At 51.4% G+C, this 18,325-nt stretch overlaps 1 protein-coding gene across 2 annotated transcripts in view; it reads right to left on the bottom strand.

The window, feature by feature from the left end:
* Window positions 1-18,325, bottom strand: part of LOC146869256 (homologous-pairing protein 2 homolog) — a 164,871-nt gene that overhangs the window by 40,644 nt on the left and 105,902 nt on the right. For both annotated transcript variants that reach the window (XR_014981365.1, XM_085653560.1), the window contains exons 3-5: window positions 15,700-15,789; window positions 14,235-14,346; window positions 11,744-11,889 (exon numbers count right to left, since the gene is read on the bottom strand). Coding sequence is in view for 1 of the 2 variants with exons in the window: in XM_085653560.1 (XP_085509686.1) it covers window positions 11,744-11,889; window positions 14,235-14,346; window positions 15,700-15,789 (348 nt within the window). In the remaining variant the exon portion in view is untranslated. The remainder of the gene's footprint in view (window positions 1-11,743; window positions 11,890-14,234; window positions 14,347-15,699; window positions 15,790-18,325) is intronic.

Below are 18,325 nucleotides of genomic sequence, written 5' to 3'. Positions count from 1 at the left end.
TTGTTTATAGCGCGAACTCGACCCGAACGAAGGTCGAAGATAAAAAGCGCTTTTACGCGCGAGCACCAGTTACAGTACATAAGGACACATTCATTTTTTGCAGGCTTTGCCCAGGATCACTGTTTGTCTTACTTATCCATGCGTTCTCACTCAACAAACTTTCTATATAGCATAGCAATCAAAATAAATTGTCAATTTCAAATTAATTCTAAACTGGCCGCCAAGGACCATGAATGCATGATTCTCAGGGCTCCTAAATGGGGATGAAGAACTGGACCATAAACTTGGTCTTACACACTTAGCCTCACTCTTTTAACCTGAATATTTCAGTGAATCACTCTCTAAGAGATGTAAAAATGTATTAAATGATGGACTATTTACCACACACGTTACAATTACAGCCATGCGAGTTTCACACCTGAAAAGAGCGGGTTTGCAATAATTTCAGGCATAATCCTGTAAATTCAGTCAACTCGTGTTTTGCATGATTCCTTGTTTAAATTAGATTTTTCTAGAGCGCGTGAAATGAAGTCCACCGGGGTGACCTGCGTTACCCGCTTCCTCTGATAACTTCTGTGGGGCAGGAACGCCTGAGCCGCTAGAGGTCCCTGTTTAGCAGACAACATTTAATGAACGACGCCCATGAGAGAGGTGTCATGGGCGCCAATAAATTACACACTGATTAGGAATTCCTACCTAATCCTTCAAAGCCTGGTTAACTGTGGCAGCGGCTCTATGTACTTTGCATACACGGTTATACTAATGTGCTATTATTATATTTCTTAGTGCGCTGGTCCTCCATTATTTCAGCGCATCATTATCCGATGCTCCTTTATCTTATCATAACTACTGATTATGAGAAATAATTAACTTTGCTGTTCTTTTCACTCTACGGGCAAAGAGGCTAAAGGCAGATATTCGATTGCGTAAGAGGATTTGTTGTGCTTGTTTTCACATGCAGTAAATACGCAGCTGGTGGAAGAAAGGGTGTGGCTTAACAGCTACAGCGGCCGACTTTGAAGCACCAGGTTTGAGTCTTGTGGGTGGCTCAAGCATCCTGTGATTCTGGGCAAATCACTTCATCTTCCCGTGCCTAAAAAAATAAATGAATGTGTTCTCTGCAATGCAACTGGTGTTCGTGTAAAGTGCTTAGGTACCTTCGGGTCGAGTAGGCGCGATCTACTGGATGTAGCCTAATGGCTATAACAGACGCCCTCAAAGCTGGAGAACCGGGTTCGAGTCTCGGCAACGGCGCTCAACACCCTTTGTTACTGGGCAAATCACTTAATCTCCCCGTGCCTAAAATGAACGTGTCCATCTGGATTGAATTTGGTGCTCGTGTAAACGCTCTGATACCAGATTTCTCGGGTCTAGTTCGCGCAATGTACAACTCTACAAAAACTATATATTGGCTTCCAAATGCATATCTATTCATGTATTTAGGAGAGTTTGGCAGCAAATGCCATCAGCCACTCAACCTTATAAACAGCAGTTTCGAAGTACTGGGAATTTTTTATTTATTTTTATTTACCGATCCATCTTGGATTGGCAAATTAAAAACAATAGGCAACTGCGTCATTTGCTAGGCACTTGCTTGCACAGTGATGCATGTGTGCACATATGAAACCCAGAAGGATGTGATAGGACTCACGCCCGCTCCCTCATTCCTTGAGTTTTTGACACCCCTATAGCTCTAAAATATCTAAGCAGGTTAAACGTTTGCAGGGCGACTCGGGGGGATGAAGCCCCCACCCTCAGCAAACTTTCACTTTTGTTAACAATCCAGTTACAGTGGAGGGTTTATGTACACACACGTCACTTTCCTTCAAAGCTCACTCACTCTAAGATAACTCGTCCTCCACCACGTGGGACAGGGGCTGGTCACATTTCTGTTTGTTTTGCACAATATTTTAAGCATATTTTTTCATACTGGTGTGCTCTTAGTGTACAACATCCATGCACTGCGGCTGGGGATACTTGTAACCTGAAGGATGGTGACAGGCTCCTTTCTTGTCCCCTGGAACGCAGTGGATGCCATATTGTCGCTAATTCCAATATTGGACAGAAGCGCATCCCTACCAGAAGAACGCCTCATAAACATTGTTCCCCCGGGTAACTGGAACGGATCGAGGTCAGAGCAGGCTCAGTTCAACGAGGTGTGTTTTTACTTTCAAAGAATTTTTATAATGTATCATTTATACTTTATTATGCATGTATTCTGTGTTTTCTTTTATGACCTAATTTAGGTCGAATAAAGATTTTTTGATAATGATGACTCGGGAAACCTTCTTTGAGACTCAAATACAGAGCCTCATAAACGAAGGATGGACATTTATAAATATCTCTATTACAGCATACCATAAACTACTAGAGTCATTAGCTTTTAATCAAGGTTTTATTAATGTGTATATTTTTTACTCGCTTTCTGTTCTTTGTTTATATGTATTCTTGTTCAGTTGTTTGTACAGCGCTCCGATGTCCGCAAATCGCGTTCACACCTTATAAAACACCCTAAATAAATAAACAAGCATTTACAATGCAATAGGTCTCGCATTTGCGGGAGTTTATGCTATTGGCATTGTAAATGGCAATGCCTTTCATTTATTTGTTTAAAAAACCAACACATTAATAAAAGGCATTGTAATCTATAATGCCAATAGCTCAAACTCTAGTAAATGCGAGACCTATTGCATTGCAAATGCTTGTTTTTAGTATATCCAGGCTCAATATAAATCATTTAGACGGCTCCTAGTTGTCCTGAATATCTGACAGCCGTCCACCCCCTCCCTCCACCACCCGGTTTAAATTGGTTGCCAGCCTAGATTAGAACTGTATGTTACCCTCCGTCCGAACCTATTGCTCTTTAATATCATTACCCTGTCCCTGTACCTCTGATTGAGCTGTTGCCTTATGCCCCTAACCCTCTACTCAGCCTTCCATTTTGTTTCTGACATTCGTTCTCTTTTCTTCTGGCTCTCCGCCGCTGCCCCCTCACCTCTCCGTCTGATCTTCACCCGCTTTGCCTGTGGATCCACTGGTCCTATTAGCATGTTCCCCCCTTGTGCTGCCTCTCGCCCTCAGACCTCCTTCCCGGTGAAAGTTCCAATTGATGACTTGCAAAAAGTTGCTACTTGAATCCACCCTGACAGAAGAATGTCTAACAACGGACCACTATGCTCATCAGGGAAAACAAGGGGCATCTTTATTGTTACAAAAAAAAGGACAACTGAGACCGACAGATGCCAGGAGGCAACAATAAGCGCTTCCAGTCTCGGCAGGCGCTGTCACCATAGCAGCCGAGTGGATCTCCAGAAACACACGTGACAGTCAATGGATCCAGTACCAGGTATTTGTAGTTGGTCACTTGTGATTCCCATCAGAACTGTCCCGGTCCCCGTGCAATCTCACCACCCTTCCACTCCTCTGCCTAGATTATGGGCCCAGGCCTCACTGCTGCCCCCTGTGCCTCCTCGACGCCCCTCATACTTCACCTCTGCCCTTGTTGGATCTCTGTACCGTGTGCATACCCAGTGCCCCTGGCAGCCCGTGTCCTCTCTGAACTCCTGTGCCTCCCAGCTGCCCTTGATGCCACCTACCTGAACCCCGTGCATCCCTCACTCCCCTGCCTCCCTGCTGCCACTGATGCCTCATACCTGAACCCCGTGCATCCCTCACTCCCCTGCCTCCCTGCTGCCCTTGATGCCACCTACCTGAACCCCGTGCATCCCTCACTCCCCTGCTGCCATTGATGGCTCATACCTGAACCCCGTGCATCCCTCACTCCCCTGCCTCCCTGCTGCCATGGGTGCCTCCTACCTGAACCCCGTGCATCCCTCACTCCCCTGCCTCGCTGCTGCCCTTGATGCCACCTACCTGAACCCCGTGCATCCCTCACTCCCCTGCCTCCCAGCTGCCCTTGATGCCACCTACCTGAACCCCGTGCATCCCTCACTCCCCTGCTGCCATTGATGGCTCATACCTGAACCCCGTGCATCCCTCACTCCCCTGCCTCCCTGCTGCCCTTGATGCCCTCTACCTGAACCCCGTGCATCCCTCACTCCCCTGCCTCCCTGCTGCCCTGGATGCCTCCTACCTGAACCCCGTGCATCCCTCACTCCCCTGCCTCCCTGCTGCCATTGATGCCTCATACCTGAACCCCGTGCATCCCTCACTCCCCTGCCTCCCTGCTGCCCTTAATGCCACCTACCTGAACCCCGTGCATCCCTCACTCCCCTGCCTCCCTGCTGCCATTTATGCCTCATACCTGAACCCCGTGCATCCCTCACTCCCCTGCCTCCCTGCTGCCATTGATGCCTCATACCTGAACCCCGTGCATACCTCACTCCCCTGCCTCCCTGCTGCCACTGATGCTTCACACCTGAACCCCGTGCATCCCTCACTCCCCTGCCTCCCTGCTGCCCTTCATGCTTCACAACTGAACCCCGTGCATCCCTCACTCCCCTGCCTCCCTGCTGCCACTGATGCCTCATACCTGAACCCCGTGCATCCCTCACTCCCCTGCCTCCCTGCAACCATTGATGCCTCATACCTGAACCCCGTGCACTCCTCACTCCCCTGCCTCCCTGCTGCCCTTGATGCCTCATACCTGAACCCCGTGCATCCCTCACTCCCCTGCCTCCCTGCTGCCCTTGATGCTTCACACCTGAACCCCGTGCATCCCTCACTCCCCTGCCTCCCTGCTGCCCTTCATGCTTCACAACTGAACCCCGTGCATCCCTCACTCCCCTGCCTCCCTGCTGCCACTGATGCCTCATACCTGAACCCCGTGCATCCCTCACTCCCCTGCCTCCCTGCAACCATTGATGCCTCATACCTGAACCCCGTGCACTCCTCACTCCCCTGCCTCCCTGCTGCCCTTGATGCCTCATACCTGAACCCCGTGCATCCCTCACTCCCCTGCCTCCCTGCTGCCCTTGATGCCTCATACCTGAACCCCGTGCATCCCTCACTCCCCTGCCTCTCTGCTGCCACTGATGCCTCATACCTGAACCCCGTGCATCCCTCACTCCCCTGCCTCCCTGCTGCCCTTGATGCCTCCTACCTGAACCCCGTGGATACCTCACTCCCCTGCCTCCCTGCTGCCCTTGATGCTTCACACCTGAACCCCGTGCATCCCTCACTCCCCTGCCTCTCTGCTGCCACTGATGCCTCATACCTGAACACGGTGCATCCCTCACTCCCCTGCCTCCCTGCTGCCCTTAATGCCTCCTACCTGAACCCCGTGCATCCCTCACTCCCCTGCCTCCCTGCTGCCCTTGATGCTTCACACCTGAACCCCGTGCATCCCTCACTCCCCTGCCTCCCTGCTGCAATGGGTGCCTCCTACCTGAACCCCGTGCATCCCTCACTCCCCTGCTGCCATTGATGCCTCATACCTGAACCCCGTGCATCACTCACTTCCCTGCCTCCCTGCTGCCCTGGCTGCCTCCTACCTGAACCCCGTGCATCCCTCACTCCCCTGCCTCCCTGCTGCCCTTCATGCTTCACACCTGAACCCCGTACATCCCTCACTCCCCTGCCTTCCTGCTGCCACTGATGCCTCCTACCTGAACCCCGTGCATCCCTCATTCCCCTGCCTCCCTGCTGCCACGGATGCCTCATACCTGAACCCCGTGCATCCCTCACTCCCCTGCCTCCCTGCTGCCACTGATGCCTCCTACCTGAACCACGTGCATACCTCACTCCCCTGCCTCCCTGCTGCCCTTGATGCTTCACACCTGAACCCCGTGCATCCCTCACTCCCCTACCTCCCTGCTGCCCTTGATGCCTCCTACCTGAACCCCGTGCATCCCTCACTCCCCTGCCTCCCTGCTACCCTTGATGCCCTCTTACCTGAACCCTGTGTATCCCTCACTCCCCTGCCTCCCTGCTGCCCTTGATGCTCTCTATCTGAACCCTGTGCATCCCTCACTCCCCTGCCTCCCTGTTGCCCTTGATGCCTCATACCTGAACCCCGTGCATCCCTCACTCCCCTGCCTCCCTGCTGCCCTTGTTGCCTCCTACCTGAACCCCGTGCATCCCTCACTCCCCTGCCTCCCTGCTTCCCTGGATGCCTCCTACCTGAACCCCGTGCATCCCTCACTCCCCTGCCTCGCTGCTTCCCTGGATGCCTCCTACCTGAACCCTGTGCATCCCTCACTCCCCGGCCTCCCTGCTGCCACTGATGCCTCCTACCTGAACCACGTGCATACCTCACTCCCCTGCCTCCCTGCTGCCATTGATGCCTCATACCTGAACCCCGTGCATCCCTCACTCCCCTGCTGCTATTGATGGCTCATACCTGAACCCCGTGCATCCCTCACTCCCCTGCCTCTCTGCTGCCACTGATGCCTCATACCTGAACCCCGTGCATCCCTCACTCCCCTGCCTCCCTGCTGCCCTTAATGCCTCCTACCTGAACCCCGTGCATCCCTCACTCCCCTGCCTCCCTGCTGCAATGGGTGCCTCCTACCTGAACCCCGTGCATCCCTCACTCCCCTGCTGCCATTGATGCCTCATACCTGAACCCCGTGCATCACTCACTTCCCTGCCTCCCTGCTGCCCTTCATGCTTCACACCTGAACCCCGTACATCCCTCACTCCCCTGCCTTCCTGCTGCTACTGATGCCTCCTACCTGAACCCCGTGCATCCCTCATTCCCCTGCCTCCCTGCTGCCACTGATGCCTCATACCTGAACCCCGTGCATCCCTCACTCCCCTGCCTCCCTGCTGCCACTGATGCCTCCTACCTGAACCACGTGCATACCTCACTCCCCTGCCTCCCTGCTGCCCTTGATGCCCTCTACCTGAACCCTGTGCATCCCTCACTCCCCTGCCTCCCTGCTGCCCTTGATGCTTCACACCTGAACCCCGTGCATCCCTCACTCCCCTACCTCCCTGCTACCCTTGATGCCCTCTTACCTGAACCCTGTGTATCCCTCACTCCCCTGCCTCCCTGCTGCCCTTGATGCCCTCTACCTGAACCCTGTGCATCCCTCACTCCCCTGCCTCCCTGTTGCCCTTGATGCCTCATACCTGAACGCCGTGCATCCCTCACTCCCCTGCCTCCCTGCTGCCCTTGTTGCCTCCTACCTGAACCCCGTGCATCCCTCACTCCCCTGCCTCCCTGCTGCCATGGGTGCCTCCTACCTGAACCCTGTGCATCCCTCACTCCCCTGCTGCCATTGATGCCTCATACCTGAACCCCGTGCATCCCTCACTCCCCTGCTGCTATTGATGGCTCATACCTGAACCCCGTGCATACCTCACTCCCCTGCCTCCCTGCTGCCCTTGATGCCTCCTACCTGAACCCCGTGCATCCCTCACTCCCCTGCCTCCCTGCTGCCATGGGTGCCTCCTACCTGAACCCCGTGCATCCCTCACTCCCCTGCCTCCCTGCTGCCATTGATGCCTCATACCTGAACCCCGTGCATCCTTCACTCCCCTACCTCTCTGCTGCCACTGATGCCTCATACCTGAACCCCGTGCATCCCTCACTCCCCTGCCTCCCTGCTGCCCTTGATGCCTCCTACCTGAACCCCGTGGATACCTCACTCCCCTGCCTCCCTGCTGCCCTTGATGCTTCACACCTGAACCCCGTGCATCCCTCACTCCCCTGCCTCCCTGCTGCAATGGGTGCCTCCTACCTGAACCCCGTGCATACCTCACTCCCATGCCTCCCTGCTGCCCTGGATGCCTCCTACCTGAACCTCGTGCATCCCTCACTCCCCTGCCTTCCTGCTGCCCTTGATGCCTCCTACCTGAACCCAGTGGATACCTCACTCCCCTGCTTCCCTGCTGCCCTTGATGCTTCACACCTGAACCCCGTGCATCCCTCACTCCCCTGCCTCCCTGCTGCCACTGATGCCTCATACCTGAACCCCGTGCATCCCTCACTCCCCTGCCTCCCTGCTGCCCTTAATGCCTCCTACCTGAACCCCGTGCATCCCTCACTCCCCTGCCTCCCTGCTGCCCTTGATGCCCTCTACCTGAACCCCGTGCATCCCTCACTCCCCTGCCTCCCTGCTGCCCTTGATGCTTCACACCTGAACCCCGTGCATCCCTCACTCCCCTGCCTCCCTGCTGCCACTGATGCCTCATACCTGAACCCCGTGCATCCCTCACTCCCCTGCCTCCCTGCAACCATTGATGCCTCATACCTGAACCCCGTGCATCCCTCACTCCCCTGCCTCCCTGCTGCCACTGATGCTTCACACCTGAACCCCGTGCATCCCTCATTCCCCTGCCTCCCTGCTGCCACTGATGCCTCATACCTGAACCCCGTGCATCCCTCACTCCCCTGCCTCCCTGCTGCCACTGATGCCTCATACCTGAACCCCGTTCATCCCTCACTCCCCTGCCTCCCTGCTGCCGTTGATGCCTCATACCTGAATCCCGTGCATCCCTCACTCCCCTGCCTCACTGCTGCCCTTGATGCTTCACACCTGAACCCTGTGCATCCCTCACTCCCCTGCCTCCCTGCTGCCATGGGTGCCTCCTACCTGAACCCCGTGCATCCCTCACTCCCCTGCCTCCCTGCTGCCCTTGATGCCCTCTACCTGAACCCTGTGCATCCCTCACTCCCCTGCTGCCATTGATGGCTCATACCTGAACCCCGTGCATCCCTCACTCCCCTGCCTCACTGCTGCCCTTGATGCTTCACACCTGAACCCTGTGCATCCCTCACTCCCCTGCCTCCCTGCTGCCATGGGTGCCTCCTACCTGAACCCCGTGCATCCCTCACTCCCCTGCCTCCCTGCTGCCATTGATGCCTCATACCTGAACCCCGTGCATCCCTCACTCCCCTGCTGCCATTGATGCCTCCTACCTGAACCCCGTGCATCCCTCACTCCCCTGCCTCCCTGCTGCCATTGATGGCTCATACCTGAACCCCGTGCATCCCTCACTCCCCTACCTCCCTGCTGCCATCGATGCCTCCTACCTGAACCCCGTGCATCCCTCACTCCCCTGCCTCCCTGCTGCCATTGATGCCTCCTACCTGAACCCCGTGCATCCCTCACTCCCCTACCTCCCTGCTGCCATCGATGCCTCCTACCTGAACCCCGTGCATCCCTCACTCCCCTACCTCCCTGTTGCCATTGATGCCTCCTACCTGAACCCCGTGCATCCCTCACCCCTGTTCCTCCCTGCTGCCCTTGATGGCTCCTTGCTGTACCCCATGCATCCTTCACTTCCATGCCTCCCTGCTGCCCTTCATACCTCCTTGTAGTACCTCATTGACCCTTCACCCCTGTGCCTCCCTGCTACCCTTCTTCATTCCTGTACCCCGTGCATCCCTGTACTCTAATGCTTCCTTGCTGCTTTTGAAGCCTCCTTCCTTGCAACACTTACATCCTTTCATCCTGTGCGCCTCTACATCCCTTGATGAGTCCTTCCTTGTACCCCGTGCATCCTTGCACCCTTGTGCCTCCCTGCTGCCACGGATGCCTCTTTCCTGTACCCTCTACTATCCTTGATGCTCCTTTCCTGTTCCTCGTGCATCCTTCATCTCCATGCATCCCTGCGGCCCTTGATGCCTCCTTCCTGCATCATTTCACCCACTTTCTCCCTGTTGCCCTCGGTACCTCATTCCTGTACGCAGTGCACTTGTTCACCCCTGTGCCTCCCTGCTGCCCTTAATGCCTCCTTTCTGTACCCCCTGCATGCTTTCACCCTTGTGCTTCCCTGCTGCCCTCGATGCTTCCTTCCTCTACCCCGTGCATCTTTTCACTCTCGTGCCTCCCTGCTGCCCTTGGCGCCTCCTTCCTGTCCCCCTTTCATCCTTTCACTATGTCCCTGATGCACTTGATGTCGCTTTCCAGTACCCCTTGCATCCTGACACCCGTGTGCCTCCTTGCGGCCTTGGTGCCTTCTTCCTGCACCCCCTGCATTCTGAAACCCCTTTACCTCCCTGCTGCCCTTGGTGCCCCCTTCCTGCACCATGTGCATCCCTTCACCATGTTCCCCCTAGTGCCCTTGAAGCCTTCTTCCTGTACCCCCTGCACCCTGACACCCCTGTGCCTCTCTTCTGCCCTTGGTGCCCCCTTCCGGCACCCTGTGCATCTTTCACCCATGTGCCTCCCTGCTGCCTTTGGTGCCTTCTTCCTGTACCCCCTGAACCCGGACACATCTGTGCCTCTCTTCTGCCCTTGGTGCCTCCTTCCTGTACCCCCTGCATCCTGACACCGCTATACCTCTTTTCTGCCCTTGGTGCTTCATGCCTTTACCCCTGCATCCTGACGCTCCTGTGCCTCTCTTCTGCCCTGGTTACCTTCTCCCTGTACCCCCTGCATCCTGACACCCCTGTACCTGCCTGCTGCCCTTGGGGCCTCCTTCCGGCACCATGTGCATCCTTTTACCCTGTGCCCCCCAGGTGCCATTGGGGCATTCTTCCCGCACCCCATGCATCCTTTACCCCTGTGCCTCCCTTCTGCCCTTGGTGCTCCATGCCTGTAAACCCTGCATCCTGACACCCCTGCCCTTGGTGCCTTCTTCCAGCCAAGGACCCTCCATCAGACCAGTGCCAGGCAAACATGAAAAGCCAGCAGCACATGGCATCCCCAGTAGGTCCCACATCCAGATAGAAACCAAGCCCGACCCTGCTTAACATTGGAGATCAGACAAGAGCAGGTGCCACCAGGGTGGAATGGCCGCAATGCAGGAAACACCACACTGGTCAGCCAGGAACTCCAGGGGCACCACCAAGACCAGCCCGAGACACCCAACAGCATCAATAACACGTCCTGATCGGCCCAGCCACAGGAAGATGCGCCGGGACGTCCGGTGCCCCAGCCACAAGGGGTCGTCCGCCAACAAACGCAGCTCCCAGCAAACCCAGCAGGCCAGGAGACTGCGCAGCAGGACGCTGAGGACAGCCCAGTAGCCAGACTGCAGCCAGAGAACACTGCAGCAAGCAGCAGCAGGTAAGTCAACCAGCACCCACGTCCCATTATGTCAGCAGACAGAAACAAGCATTAAAAATGCAATAGGTCTCGCCTTTCATTACGTTAAAGCCATTTGCTTTGCTATACAATACCATTAGCAAAGCAAATGGCTTTAACTTGATCAAAGGCGAGACCTATTGTATTTTCAGTGCTTGTTACAGTTCTTGTAGAGTTTCTGATTTAGGGGATTACAAGACTGGCAATACCAAAGAGCTGAAGGGAGAGGATCTCTTACTCCAGGGTGCACAAGGTTGGAAGGGCGGGTGGAGTCATTTTGGTTTGGAAACGAGGCTATAAGATCTAATATCAACTTCTCTAGTAGGAGAAACTATATCTAATCCACTTGCCACATCATTCAGGGAAGCCACAATATGAACTGGGTTTGGAATACGTAGACCCTATTGACAACCACCAGAACCACCCTGCAAATTGACAGTCACCTCTCCACTCAGATCTATGAAACCAATGAACCTGCTGCTCAAACCTCCAATCGCTATGAACTGTATATTAAATATGATTTCAGTGTTTGCTTTACAGGGTATTTATTGTTGAAACTTCTACATATTATTCCGTTTGATTCACTGAACTATAAACCGTGATAAAATCCATTTCAAACTCCAAATAAAAAAAACACATTTGCAATACTCATCGGAAATTACATTTCATTCAGCCCCTCATGCTCTTCCTACTTCTACACATACATGCGATGTGTATACATGTAGACTCATGCACGCCAACTCAACAAGTAGATGAGATGCAAAGACTGCCCTGCCCATACTTGTATGTTTAAGCTTGAATACCTTTTCTTTCTCTGCAGGAGTCACGTGATTAGTGGCAGACTTAATTTTCTTCAGTTTCTCCGTGTGGATGGCACACTCCTTTTTCAAGTCGTCAATTTCTTTAACCATGGCTTCTGTGGTCATCGAGCTGTTCAGATCTTTTAATTCTAGGATAAACCATTGGAAAAGAAAGATCAATGTATAACTGAATAAGTATTAAAGAATAAAAGCAGCCACTTCAATGAGATAAACAATGTGGATAACTGTACAGTCGCATCACACGGATGATCTGGACTGCAATAAAACCTCTGAGCATCTGCAATACGAAAACAAAATGCAGGGTCTGCTGTGAGCTGCATGACATAAGGGTATCACATAACATGTTTAGGTGGCGGGGAGATGAACGACTAAAATCCACGCACCACAAAAATAAGAAAACCGGTATAAATCAAGTAGATAGACATGGGCTCTACTGCGTAATGAAGGTAAGCAGATGGGAAAGGGTTAGGGATCAGAGTTGACTTAAATGAATGTTGGACTTGGCCCTTTTTGCAGGGTCATCCCTGAACTTTTTGCCTTCCTCCTGTATTTTTTCTGACCTGTTGTTGGCTGTTTTATGACTTTGGGCACTTTACCACTGCTGATCAGTGCTAAGGTGCATATGCTCTCCCTATTGTAAATTGATGTATGAATTGGTGATTCCATAATTGACTGATTTGGTTTACTTGTCAGACCCTAGTACAGTGCACTGAGTGTGCCCAGGGCTTGTAAATCCAAATGCTGCTGGTGGGCTTGCAGCACTGGTTGTGCCACCCACAGAAGCAGCCCTGTAAAATGTGTCTAATGTCTGCCATTGCAGAGCCTGCGTGCAGTCTGGTACGGTCATGCTGACTGGGCAAGTGCACCCACTTGCCAGTCCTTAAACCTTCCCTTTTCTTCATATCAGACACCCCTATGGTAGGCCCAAGGGCAGGGTGCATTGTAAGTATAAGGTAGGACATGCCCTGATGTGTGTGGCATGTCCTGATAGTGAATTACAGCCATTTTCGTTTTTCACTATTGCAATGCTAACTGTTCTCCATAAACCAGAATGGGCTGTTAGATTATTACATGTTTATAATCTTAACTGACTCAGAGAACATGGTAGAAATTCGAGTTTAGTATGCCTGAACTCAGAATGATAAACTACATCTTTTAGTGAAGGTGGTTTTAACATTCTGTGTTTGAAAATACCACTTGTAGAAAGTAGGTATTTTCTTGCCTAACCATTCAAACCTGCCTCTGCTAGGCTGTGTATTCCCTGTCTGGAGTTTGAGTGACAGGGCTGGGGAATTCCAGGAGACAGGGTGAGTCCGCCCGGTGGTGAATAGAGAGATCTGCATCTAGATGAGAGGGAAGAGTTGCACCTGGGACCTGAATAGGACTGTGCCTGCCCCCCACCAGTGCTGGCTCCACCCCCTGTGGTGCGTCTGATGTCTCTGCCCTGCACTGTAAAAGAAGAGTAGGAATCATGTCAACAAAGTTCTCCAGGGCTGTGCTTTCCCGCCACAATGCTGGCTCCACCTCCTGTGGGACGTCTGATGTTTCTGCCCTGCACTGTGAAAGGAAAGGAGAAGTCTGGTAAACAGAGTGCTCAGGAACTGGTTTGGACTGGGCAAATGCCCCTCTCCCCTCAGAGAACAAAGGATTTTGGGGTATAAGTAGTGGGACCCTGATCCCAATAATTTAGATCACTTTTGGAACAAGAAGAAACCTTTACTGAGGAGCGGAACCTGAAGAAACTGAGGAGAGACTATCCCTAAGCTGAAGTGATTCTTGGGGGATTGGCCTGCAGTGGTTTGCCTGACTGCCAAAGGAAGGAGAAGAGACTTTGTGTGCTTATTTCAACTTGTAAGGATCTCCAAGGGCTTGGAACAGAGCTTGCCTCCTGCTGAAGTCTCAGGGACAACAGACTTCAACCCCCAGCTCCCCAGAGTTCCTTGGAAGTGCCTGCTGCTGTTTTGGGCCTTCTGAGGGACTGCGTGTCGCAAGGAGCTGGAAGCGCGACTCAACGAAGCCGAAGCGTGTCGCCGTCGCTGCTGCTGCCGTCGCACTTCTGAACAAGGGTGTCGCCGCTGGAGTTGTCACACTGCACTGAGAGAAGTCTCGCAACGAGGAAGAAGCGTGTCGCCGTCGCTGTTGCTGCCGCCGCACTTCTGAACAAAGGTGTCGCCGCTGGAACTGTCCCATTGCACCGCATTGGAGAAAGCGCCTCGCATCCCCGAGAAGCGCGCTGCCGTCGGAGCTGCCGCCGCCGCATTTCTGAACAAGGATGTTGCCGCTGTAGTTGTCGCATCGTGCGGAAGCTTCACGCATCGTGGGAGAAGAGTGTCGCAGTTGGAGCTGTTGCCGTCGCACTTCTGAACCAGGGTGTCGCCGCTGCAGTCCACGCATCGAACCGAGAACGTCTCGCATTGGCATTGTGCCCCTCCATGTAAACAGAGTACTGAGGATCGAAGACCACGTTCCATACCTATTTCCATTTGTTTGCAACTCTGCTGTGCCGTCTGCACCTTTGACGACAGCTCTGCAATCTGACTGTCTAGGCTCTTGATTTCAGAGTCACTCACGCAGGGAAACTGAGCCTGAAAAAACGAGATACATTCAATGAAATACAATATCTACCAGCCCAACAGCACAGTCTCTAAAATGTAGTAAATCCTCATTTCTAAAGGGAAAACCCACCCACAATCATGACACTCAACCAATACTTAACCATAGTTCACAGCAAAACTGACTGTTGATCTACACTGGAGAGGAAGCCGGTGGGAAAAGGACCACTGTACAGTCCATCAGAAGGATTAATGAAGAAAGTATGGTTTCGGACACCAATGGCGAGGCACATTGGGATCCAACAAGCAACACGTGAGACTAGATCTGCCTTGCTGTTAAACCGGCCTGGTTGGACAGTTGGACCTGTACAGATAATGTGGGTTTAAAGCCGTCAACACTTGGAAGAAGGTTATATATCTTGCACGTGAATCAGGCAGACGCTTTCATAACAAAGCTACATAGGCATCTAATAATCATGTATTCTTGACGCGCTCCGATGAAAGCAAATTCTATAGATAATGCTATTGGCAAGGATATGTTTAAGACGGTCTTAAGAAAGACCTTAATTATTGCATCCCAAAGAAGTGCTTTGTGTAACCTAAAAATGAGGTCCCCTCATGATCAGTATTGTGAGGCATAGGCATGTAAAGCTCCTCCGTATTTACCTCTGCCAGGGAGAAAGGACAGGAAAGGGCGCATCTCAGTTAATTGTACCGTGGTGTTAAAATGTATTTATATACTATTGAATGGCTTTCTATCTGTAATACACTTTTTTAATAAACCTTAAACTAAAGCCAAAAAAGAAAAGCTATGCATGGAAAATGTGGGCAATAGCTCCAAGAGTTGAGCGACTTGTAAAATGAGCCTTGCTAAGCGACTGTCGACTGTCGACTCAATTGCCCTTCCAATGCTGTGCAGTACGTTACTGTATGTACACTTAATACATAGAAAAGACAAAGTAACAATGACTGCGGCAACTCGAAGAGAAAGATCACGTCTTATTTTGTATTCACTTATTCCTGTGTTCTTTCAAAACAACGAGGGTTGAACACTCCTCCGGAAAACCACTTACTCCACCCAGTGCCCATCTTTCAGCCAACCGGACTTCAAACCGGACGTCTTTCATTAAACCGAACAAATAGACACTCAGGGGATGATCGCCGAATAAAATACTACGGGTAAATCTAGCAAGTTGACCCTGGACTACAGCAATGTATACAGGCATTCAAACTTAAGACGGCTTCAAGATTTGACGATGCTAACGCAGGTTCATGTGCATTTGCAATGCAGCCAGTGACCACTGCAGCTATGCGGTCATATCCTGAAATCATGCCTTGTGTACACTAAACGTTTGATGAAGACGTTCTGGAGAAGGACATACTAACCTGGTCCGCAAAATAGATTTTTTGCTTGCCGTACAACTTCTCCTGGACTTTCCCTTGCTGAGCCAACTGCTCCATTGCTTTTACCACTGCCTGAGGTGAAACAATGAACTGGTTAGCTAGTGTTACATCGAAGAGCTTACAACAAATCAAATCAAATGAACATGATGCATTACTACCTTTAGAGGTATTTTAAATAGAAGTAGAGTTATGCAACTCGATCGCCCGTTACATTACAAAGGAGTTTTGTTTGCTGTAGCTTATTTTGAACAAAGCAGAAAAACGTAACCCAACCGATTAGCTTGTTTAGTGTATGAATTAATGGTGAAAAAATAAACTTAAAAACCTAAGAAACAACAAAAAAACACATGAAAAATATATATATCACAGGACGGGGGGGGGGGGGGGGGGAGGGATTCGAACGCCATGGACAAGGTGCCCAGAAGCAAATGTTAAAATTTTGAGACCTTACATATAACAATACTAAAACAAGCATTCGCATAGCCAATAGGTCTCGCTTTTGGGACCTTATAAGTATTTAGTTTTGCAGCACAATATCCTTGGTGCAACAACATCAGCTGTTGGATGGCTAAACCCTACACACCTTATAAGTGTTTAGCCATGCAACAGTTGATGTTGTTGCACCAAGGATATTGTGCTGCATAACTAAAGACTTATAAGGTCCCAAAAGCGAGACCTATTGGCTATGCCAATGCTTGTTTTTTTTTACCAATGAGAAATGGTAAATGTAGCCTTGTTCCACTTGTTAGTGCGTGTTTGAGGCACCTCGATAGGGTAGTTGTGAACTGTTGCTTTATAAACATTAAATGCTGTGCATTGAAATTGAATGTTTGGACGGCTATAGAGAATGCATTTTTAGGTCTCGCCTGAGCCAGCGCTTTAGTGCAGCTCTCGCGAGAGCTTTTGTAAAAGGGGGATCTGGAAGTGCAAACTAGTGCTTTTCAGGCCTCCAAATACAGTGCATGTGCGCCGGGCGCGCGCACCATTTGGCAGCCTGAAAAGCACTGCCTGATCACTTTCACGGCCGCTTTGATGTCCTCAGTGAGCCGCGCGGCCACTGAGGACATCAAAGCGGCCGCGAAAGTGCACACCATATGCTCTGCTTCTCCCTCCTCCCTTTTTGGCACTTGTTGAGAGTCTTGCACTGGAAACGTCTGTTTAGAGCCCCATAACAACGTTCACAAAAAGCTCCCCGGGTTGCTTATCTCAGTGCTAGTCTCCTCCTCTCCCAGCTTCTCGCATCTCTCTCTGACATAAAACACACACACGCAGTTCGGAGGGTTCAGGTTGCAAACTGCTGCAAGTCAGATCAGGTTGCTTTTTCAACGCACGTTAGAAAAGCCCACTTTCCGTCCCATCCTCTGTTCCCCCTCCCTCACTTTTCGTTTCCTTTTAGTTCAAGCGACACACACACACAGCGGCAGCAGTCCCTGCTGCTGCAGCCTCCACACCACCATCAACGCTCCGACTTGAAAAATCTTTTGGCGCCATATTAATGACGTACTTAAAATTTCCTCATTTCTTTCTGTCTCAATAGGGAAAGACTGGCTGCTTTAAATAATGAAACTGTGTTACTCCCCTCCGCGCATGAGTTTCGATGGCTATTTAGAATTCGCCGTAAAGGATGGAGGCAAAGACGTTTTACCAACGGCGCTGGAGAGAAGTGAAAGCTCTTTCACGCGGGCTAGAAAACTTATGTATAAGAAAGGCGGAGGCATTTTACCAGTCTTGAAATTACGTAGAAGGGCTCCTACTTCTCAAGTACGTTTTTGTATCTGAAGACATTTCAGATTATCGTATCCTTTAAGAAATACAAACTTGCTGTATTTCTGCTGCACTAAGAGCGTGTGCATTTGTATCATTCCATACATTGAGGAAAATAAAAATCTATGAGGCCTATGTGTCCCCATGTGCCCCCCCCCAACGCTTATGTGCACATACATGTAACCTATGTATTTCCTCTCCATGGCCTTTCTATCATGATGCTTATGCTATAACGTGGCCTGCCATCATCCAGTCTCCCATGAGAGAAACGACAAATCTGTATTGAGGCCTACACGTTTTTCATCATGTTTTCCTGCATTTTCATGAAGCCCATGTTTATGGCTCAGCCAGAGCCGAAAAGAGGTTTCATGCCTCAGAACGCTCTGAAAGCTGCAGCTACGTATCCTTGGCCTTGCACACTTGGGCCTCAGCCAAAGGGGCCCCGACCGAGGTGCCGAGACAGTATTGAGCCCGGTTATCCGCTCCTCGAGAAATACATTCCTGCCTGGAGAAGGAGGAATTTAAACATGACCCATCTGCAAAGGAGAAAGCTTAGCCTTTCTGTCTCTTTTTGTGTGATTACAAAGCTCACGTCAGTGAAAAGCCCATAGCCCCCGTGCAAGACTTCTGCAGTAAATGAAGTAAATGAAGAAATAGATGCCACATCGGCTCTTGGTGATGAGCAACCTATGTCACAAATCAGTCCCTGCTCCAGACATCGGATATCAGATAATACAAGATGTGCTGGTCGTTCTGACACTGAAGGCCTCACTCACTGAAGGCCTCACTTCCAGACTTGTCCGGTTGCATAGCAACCCTCCCCACGTCAGTTACACGTCATGCT

This window comes from Triturus cristatus, chromosome 1_1 (genome assembly GCF_964204655.1).
Source record: "Triturus cristatus chromosome 1_1, aTriCri1.1, whole genome shotgun sequence".
Classification (NCBI taxonomy): Eukaryota; Metazoa; Chordata; class Amphibia; order Caudata; family Salamandridae; genus Triturus; species Triturus cristatus.
The sequence above is the reverse complement of the archived record's forward strand: the minus strand, read 5'-3'. Positions and strand labels throughout refer to the sequence as shown.